Below are 8,773 nucleotides of genomic sequence, written 5' to 3' on the forward strand. Positions count from 1 at the left end.
AGTATGAACTAAAGTATAAGCTTGAGGTAGAGCCAGAGCTAGAGTTAGAGCTAGAGCAAGAGTTAGAGTAAGAACTAAAATATGAACTAGAGCTAGAGCTGGAATTGAAGCTGGAGTTAGAGCAAGAGCTAGAGTATGAACTAAAGTATGAGCTAGAGACAGAGCCAGAGCTAGAGCTGGAGTTAAAGCTAGAGCTAGAGTTGGAGCTAGAGCTGGAGCTGAATTAGAATTAGAGCTAGAGCCAGAGCTAGAGTTGGAGTTGGAGCTGAAGTTAGAGCGAGAACTAGAGCTCGAGTTAGATCTAAAGCATGAGCTAGAGCTAAAAAGAGCAAGAGCAAGAGCTACAGCTAGAGCTAGAGTGTGTCTTTGGTTTGTATTGAATTTGTTTTTGTGCAGTGTAAACGGCGACGTCGACGTTGACGCCGTCGTTATGATGACATAGCCACAAACGTAGTTGCTGCTGCTGCTGCTGCTGCTGTCGCAGTCGCGCATGCGCGCAACTTCTTTGCCTTCATTCTTTGCGTTTGCGTATCTTTAAGATACACACACACACATGCACACAGACAGACAGACACTCACACACACACAGAGCTACAAGCTGCTTGCCTCGCTGCTGCTGTGGCGCGCACTTTTTGTTGCCGCTTCTACTTTGTCTTTCACTGTCTTCTGTACATATGTATATAGCACTTATATATATATATATATATATATATATTTTTTGGCTATTTACTGCTGCACACACATACACACATGTGTACGGCACATGTGTGCGTGTTATGTTGTTGCTTTGTATTTTTTGCATTTGGCTACGATTTGTTGCTGCTGCTTTTTATGATTTGTTGCCTCGCATGTTCGATCTAGCTGAATAGCTATAGCGCACAGCTATATATCCTTTATATAAGCTATAGCTATGTATATTTATATACATATGTCATGTGCGTCTGCGCTCGACACTAAAAACACAAAATTTTGCCTCGTTTTGTCTTTCAACGTTGTGTGTGCTGCTTTTAACTTGAAAATTTCATATGTATGCATGTGTGTGTGTGTGTGTGTGAGCAACAAAAAAATGAAAATGAAGAAATATCAGATTTAAGCACACGCACGTAATTTCTTAGGAACTAGCTACAACAACAACAATACAAAATTTATAAAAATAAAATTCAACAAAAATAATTAACTACACGTAAAAAAAATTACCTTAAGCCTGTAAACGAAAATAAAAAATAAAAAAGCAAATCATAATTTTTTTTTTTTGGTTTAAAACATATTTTCCACAATTTATTTTGCGAACGTTTTTGTTTTTGCAATTTTTTTTGCTCGTTTTTTTCCATCATCTTTGTAATCTTTGTAATAAGCATAACATACTTAAATAATAATAATAATATACGAATTTGTTGCGCTAATTAAATGTATATAAAATAATTATAACTAAATAGTTTGAAAAAAAAAATGTGTGTGTGTGTGTGTGTGGGAATATAAAAAATGCAAGACAGAAATGTTCGTAGCAATTAAAAAAAAAATGAAGCGCACATATAAATTAAATGTTAAATAATTACAGTGTGTGTGTGTGTATGTGTGTGTGTTTTATTCGCTGGCTTACAGAAATGAAAACAAAATGCATAAATTAGCAAAAAAAATTAAACATAATAAATACAAATATAAAATTATAGACTTAGTTAAAATATAATTCTTTGTAATGCATGCATATAATATATATATATAAAGTGTAGCTTATATATATATATCCCTGATGTAACATGTTTGCGTGGTTTGGCTTGCGATGTGTGCTAAGTATATAGCTAATATATATATATCAATTGGCATTTAGTTGCAACTATATAGTAATTATATATGGCATTTGTCTTTAATCAAAACAAAAAAAAAAGCGCACAACTTAACAACAATAAGCATATAATGAAATATATATATAATGTTGCATAAGTTGTTGCTATAGCTGTTTGTTTCTATGTGTGTGTGTGTGTGAGGTATACGCGTTGCTTAAGCTTAATAATAAAAAAAAAAATACATAACGCTAGCACAATTAATACAAATACTTAATAAACATAATACAATTTAACATAAATCATAGCTTAAAATTTAATTTGCTGCTACAACAGTTAGGAATTTTCTTTGCAAAAAAAAAAAAAACGTTAAAATTTAAAAATTATATGGCAAATTCTAATTACAGCTGTGCTACAGAAGAGGAAAAAAAGTTGTTGGTGTGGTGCGTGTTGTCAACAGCTTAGCAACATGTTGCAGCAACTGTGTTGCTAAGCAGCGGAGAACACAGACGTTAGCAAATTTGGGACGCTAATACATTTCTATATCCTTTTCTATCAATTGATACTCATCGGCAAACTCCTCCTCATACTCAAGCTCATGCTTAATCTCAACATAATCAGTTTTAATCAGATGATGCTCGCTCGTAAGCAATAATTGCATTTGGCGCTTATCATCTTCGTCTGCTGCTGCTGCTGCTGCTTCATCTTCTAACAAACTATCATCATCATCAGCAACATCTTCTGCTGCAGACTTGGCTACAACTGTTTTCAATGTTGCTGCTGTTGCTGCTGCTTGAGCTGCTGCTGCTGCCGCTGCTGCTGCTGCTGCTGCTTGTGCTGCCGCTGCCTTTTTGCCAACAACACGCGGACGATTGTGCGTCTCGAGATGCTTGCGCAAGTGATCCTTGCGGCAAAAGCCCTTCTCGCATATATCGCACATGTGCTGCTTCAGTCCCGTGTGTATGGCCTCGACGTGGCGCCGCAGATCGGTCTTGTGATGGAACTGCTTGGGGCAGAGCTCGCACTTGTGCGGCTTGTCGGCGGTGCGATGGCGGCCCAGATGCGTCGTATAGACATCTTCGCTTTGGAAGCGCTTGCCGCACTTTTGGCAGCGATAGGGATACTCACCGGAATGGAAGCTCTTGTTGTGCTGCGTCAGGTAGCAGTTCTTGGTGAACTCCTTGTCGCACTCCAAGCACTTGATGCGACCCGAGGGCAGCGTCGTCGAATGTGGCGATGTGGAGCAGACGCTGTTGGTGCGGCGTCGCTTGCTCGCTGGTGCCGAAGCAGCACCAGCAGCAGCAGCAGCATTGCGTCGCTTCTTGGGCAGCACAGCAACAGTTTGTTGCAGCTCAAGTTGCTGCTGCTGCTGCTGCTGGGCCAAGTGCTGCTCCAGCTGCTGCTGCTCAAATTGTTGCTGCTGCTGCTGCATTTGATATTGCTGATCCAGCTCATACTCTTGCTGCTGCTGCTGCTGTTGCTGCTGCACCATAAGCGTTGCCATGTCCAGCTCCAGCGCTGGCGTTGCTCGCGAGCTGCTCACTGTGGGCGAATAGGGCGTCGGTGTGGACAGCAGCGTCAATGTGGTTGCCTGTTGCTGCTGCGCCTCTTGCTGTGCATGCAGCGCGGTTAGCGTATGCACTGGCGGCAAATCTCCCTCCTGCGGCGAACGCTGCGCTGCCACCGAATAGGGCGAGAGCGGCGCGTAGGGCGCGAAAATCGAGGCCGGCATTAGCTGCAGTATGTGGCCATCGGTGCTGCTGCTGTAGCTGCTGGCGGCGTTACTACCAATAATAGTGTGATAGCTCATTGTGTGCTCCAGCGCCGGCGGCAGTTGCTGGTAGCATGGCAGGGTGTTGCTGCTGCTGCTGCTGATGATGTTGGTGGTGGTGGAGCTGCTGCTGCTGCTGCTGTTGCTGATGTTGCTGCTGGTGATGTGCGGCGGCTGCAGCTGCAGCGGCAGCAGCTGCGGCGCTGTGCTGGTGGTGGTGATGGTGGTGATGTGCGGCTGCTGCTGCTGCAGCTGCGGCGGCTGCGGCGGCGTTGGAGTGCGCGTGCTGCTGATGATGTTGCTGCTGCTGTTGTCCATATTGCTGTTGAGCATATTGTTGCTGTGATTGCTGTGGCTGCTGCAATTGCTGCTGCTGTCCACCGTTGCTTGCGCTGCTGCTGCCGCCAGCAACAGTTGCTGTTGCTGCTGCTGCTGGACTGGCGACAGCTGCTGCTGGTAGTGCTGCTGCTGCTGCGGCTGCTGGTGCACCACCGGCAACATAGTGGTGCATTCCATGTCCATACTGGGCGTGGGCGTGGGCATGGGCATGGGCATGGGCATGGGCGTGTGCATGGGCGTGTGGGTGGTGGTGGTAATAGCCGGCGGCAGCTGCTGCGTGCTGATGCTGCTGCACTGCAGCATATTGCTGTGCTGCATATCCAAAGCCAGCATGTTGTAGTCCATTGCCATAGGCGGCAGCAGCGCTGCCATAGGCGGCGGCGGCAGCAGCGGCGGGGTGCGTGAGAAATCCATTGCCTGCTCCTGCTGCTGCTGCTGCTGCAGCTGCTGCAGCTGCAGCTGCTGTGGATCCAAGTGGTGCTGCTGCTGCTCCAGTTGCTCCAGCTGCTGCTGCTGCTGTTGGTGGTGGTAAACCGGCTGGGGGCAAATAGTAAGGGGCGAGTTGCTGCTGCTGCTGATGTTGCTGCTGCTGGGCGTGCTGTATGGGCGCGATAGCAGATAGTTGCCCTCCAGTTGCTGCTGCTGATGTTGCTGCTCCTCCTGCTGCTGCTGCTGCTGCTGCTGGTGATGATGTGCTACCAGCAATGCGACTGCCTGCTGTTGCTCCTCCACCACCTGAGCTGCTTCCACCTGCTGCTGCTGCTCCTCCAACTGTTGCTGCTGCTGCTGGTCCGTGACCATTGCTGATGCTGTGATGTTGTTGCTGCTGTCCTCCACTTGTTCGATCTTTATAACTGTGGCTGTGGTTGCTGTGGCTGTTGCTATTGCTGTGGCTGTTGTTGTTGTTGTGGTGTGTTGTTGAATGTTGATTGGTGTTGTTGGTGTTGTTGATTTGTTCAGCAGGCCCCTCATTTGGGAGGACGGCATTTGTATGATGTTGTTGTTGTTGTTGTTGATTGGGGCGGAGGGACCTGCTAGCCCGTTTGGGTGACCGTTCATAACGGTATTATGTTGTTGCTGCTGCTGCTGCTGCTGCTGCTGTTGCTGCTGCTGATGATGATTGTTAGCATGCTGTGGTGAAGCGTTTGTCGTCGATTGCACTTGTTGCTGCTGCTGCTGCTGCTGCTGCATGTTGTAGCCATGATAGTGGGCGTGGCCATTGCTGGCATAGCCATTGCTGGCGGCAACCAACTGATGCTGCTGCTGCTGCTGAGCGGTGGGCGACGGCGAGGCCGAGTAATGCGACATGGCGGCGCCCACCTGCACGCCCGTCGCAACGCCGCAACCGCCGCCATAGTCGGGCGGACTTCTGGGCGGCTCGGGCGGCATGACGGGCTGTGGCGGCTCCTGCGCTGCAGCGGCGGCGCAGCGGCAGCAGAACAGCGGCTTGCAGCGGCGGCGGCGGCATTGATAGTCGACTGGTCTTGGTCACCGGATCGCGCGCTGGATGATGATGCGCCGAAATGGGCAACGTCGCCGGATCGGGCTGGCCGCTGGACTTGACCGCGTTCTTGTGCAGCGTCGTATTGTAGTGGCGCTTGAGGTGGCCGGAGCTGGTGAACCACTTGTTGCAGGCGGTGCAGTTGTAGGTCTTGGGGCGACGCGCCTCGTTCGACTTCCAGGTGGCGGCCTTGGCTGTCAAGCTGTTGGCTGGCAACACGGAGCTGGAGCTGGGCGGCTCGAAGCCGCGATAGCCAGCAGCAGCTGCGCCGCCGCCGCCGCCGCCGACAGTGGCGCCCTCTGGCGGACCAACGCCAGTGGTGGTGCTGGGAAACTCAGCGGGACTGGTGGCCATTTGAGCGCCAGCATCGGCGGCTGTCGGATCGAAGGACTTGTCCACATAGTGCTGCGAGTCCGCGTACTCGGACTTGATCATGGCGTACTCCTGCTTGATGCTGCTCGCCTGGTGTGGATGATAGGGCGACTGCTTGGGCGTGTAGTAGGGCGACTTGTCCACCAGCGTTTGCATGTACGGCGGCAATCCCTCGCTGGACTGCAGCTGATGTGGCTGATGCGGCTGCTGCTGCTCCCAGCTGTGCAGTGCGCGCTGCTGCATCGACTGCATCGAGTGCAGCGGATCGGGCAGCGTCAATGGCAATCCGGTGACAACAGCGTCGTGATGTTGCTGATGGTGCTGATGCTGCTGCTGCTGTTGCTGCTGCTGCAACATTTGCTGATGATAAACCATTTTCTGCGAATCGAGATCAAGCAAATCAGCGCTGGCCACAGCCGAAACTGCTGTGGGCGTTGGCATGGGCAGCTCCTCCTTGATGTAGGGCGAGCTGGCGTAGCCGCTGCTGCCGTACGGCGACTCGCCATGCACATTGGCAATGTGCTCCTGCAGCTCCGACTCGTTGCTGGTCAAGATGCCGCATTTCTTGCACTGCAGCTTGCCCGGCGAGCTGGGCGTCTGTGCTGCCGAGCTGAGTTGCAAGTGCGACGAGGTGGACGTGGGACTGCTGCTGCTAACAACACGTGGACTCATCGCTGTGGCTGTTGCTGTTGTAGTGCTAACAGCAGCGGCGGCGGCGGCTGCTGCTGCTGCTGCAGCGTTGTTGTCATCAACAGCAGCAACTGCTGCTATGGCTGCTGCTGCTGCTGCTGGCGGCAACACAGATGTGGGCTGTTGCAAGTAGGGATGATAGCGCACGCCGCTGCTCTTGCCGTAGTCGCCATAGGCGCTGCCGTAGTCGGGCACGGCGCTTTGCTGTTGCTGCTGCTGCTGCTGATAGAATTGCTCGTAGCTGTTGATGTAGCTGCTGGCGGCGTAGCTTGGTTGCTGCAGCTCGCTGCCGTAGATGCTGCCATAGAGTTGCTGCTGCTGCGGCTGTTGCTGCTGCTGTTGCATGTTGGCTGCGTACATATGATGCGTCGCATAGGGCTGATGAGTTATGCCTGTTGGTTGCTCAGCAGCTGACATTAGCGATTGTTGCTGTTGTGTTTGCTGTTGCTGCTGCTGCTGCTGTTGATGTTGCTGCTGCTGTTGCTGTTGTGTTGTTGGCTGTGGCGTACCTGGCTGGTTGTCACTGGAATCGGCTGCAGCACTAATTGTTGCATTTGCATTTGGCGTTGCTGGTGCGCTGCCGCAGCCATTAGCAGTGTCGCTGCTGCTGCCGTTGCTGCTTGCTGCTGCTGCTGCTGCTGCTGTAGCGCTGCTGTCGTTGTTGTTCTCACCGCTGCTGCTGCCGCCGCCGCCGCCTCCGCTATCGGTAGCACTGCTGCTGGAGGCGAGCGCCTCTGCCGCATGCAGTGGCGGCATTTCACTTTTTATGCTCGCCATATAACGCTACATAAGTCGTCGACGTTTGCGTCTGCGTCTGCGTCTGCGTCGGCGTCACGCTGCTGCTCATGTGGCTTGCTTTGGCGCTTGCTTTGAATATGCCAGTGTTGTTCTTCCTTTTGCTCTCCTTTTTTATAGTTGATTTTGTTGTTTTTGTTCGTTGGCTGTTTGGCCGTTGTTCGTTTTGAATTAAACTTAAATATTTGGTTTTATATTTATTTTAGTTGTTGTCATTTGTATTTGTACTGCAAATATAACGTTGAATTTTTGTTATTAAACAAATGTTTAATTAAGACTAAGACACACACACACATACATATGTAAATACATAGCGAGTAACGGTTCTTTAGCCATGCACTTTGTTCTTTTGAACAAAATTAAAAACTAACTTGTAAAAAAAAATGTTTTTTTTTTAATATTACAGTTGCAGTTTTGTCTCTTTAGTTACACAATTGTTTTCTTTTATTTAACACGCACATAAACAAAAAGAAATGCATGCTCTCTCGCTCTCTTATGTACATAAGTATGTGTGTACATATGTAAGTTTAACAGTTAGCACATTTGCACATGAAAAAAAATATTGCAAGACAGTAATAAGTTTTTATACAATTTTATATTTGCCGATCTTTAACACTCTTTGGGCATTGTCTTACATTCTCTCTCGCATGTATTTGTACATCTTTGCTTGTTGTTTTCTTTTTTATTCTTTTCTTATATTTGATCTTGCTCTTGGTTGCGTTGCTTACTTTTTATTTGCGCCTTCGCTTTGTGTGCAGTTTTGATCGCTGCCAAATGCTGCCGTTTCTTCTTCTTCTTCTCTTATTCTTCACCGAACACAAAACAACAGAAGAATAATAACATACAAAAAAAAAATTATATACCGAAGAAAACTAAGAACTGTTGGAACTCTTTGCTTTTTGCTTTTTGTTGCTTGAATTTAGAATTTTGTTTTTACGCTTCGCTTTCACCTGCGATTCGCCGGTGTGAGCTTGGCTTGCGTTTTGGGTTTTTTAATTTGTGTGTGTGTGTGTGTTGAGCTGCGTGTGTTTTATTATTTATTTCGTCGTTAATTTTGAACACCAAAATCACCACACGCTTATTACACGATTTTATTTTTTTGACAACAGAACAAAAATGTTTACGAACACAAAACGATAAACAATAGAAAACACGTTAAACTTTTTTTTTTTGTTTGGTCCGAAATTTTAGTTTTTTTTTTGCCGAAAATGTTTGCCAAAAGTTTGTTTGTTTGATTTTTGCCGTATGTTGTTTTTTATACAAAGAAAATTAAACAAAAAAGGGCGCTAAAAGCTAAAATAGCCGCTCCACTCCGTTCACACGCTTCGTCGCTTATTCGCTCGTGTCCTTCTTTCTGCTACGGCGTTCCAAATACAAATGACGGAACGGAATTGTGTTTCCAAATACAAATGACCGACGTGCATGCGGCATTCTGGCAGCGGCGGCTGCGACAGCGGCAGCGGCAGCAGCAGCAGCAAACAAACAAACACACACACACACACACAGGCACACATACGCGCGCAT

General features: G+C 48.1%; 1 protein-coding gene across 1 annotated transcript; it reads right to left on the reverse strand.

The window, feature by feature from the left end:
* Positions 1-2,209: 2,209 nt before the first annotated feature.
* Positions 2,210-8,362, reverse strand: LOC108605110 (AF4/FMR2 family member 4). The gene is given in 6 exon segments (XM_017994672.2): positions 2,210-2,532; positions 2,599-3,690; positions 3,991-5,315; positions 5,318-5,362; positions 5,365-7,476; positions 7,978-8,362. Coding segments are annotated over 5 exon segments (4,551 nt in total). The 5' UTR covers positions 7,232-7,476; positions 7,978-8,362; the 3' UTR covers positions 2,210-2,310.
* Between the last annotated feature and the right edge of the window lie 411 nt (positions 8,363-8,773).

The sequence above is a fragment of the Drosophila busckii genome, chromosome X, assembly GCF_011750605.1.
Source record: "Drosophila busckii strain San Diego stock center, stock number 13000-0081.31 chromosome X, ASM1175060v1, whole genome shotgun sequence".
NCBI lineage: Eukaryota > Metazoa > Arthropoda > Insecta > Diptera > Drosophilidae > Drosophila > Drosophila busckii.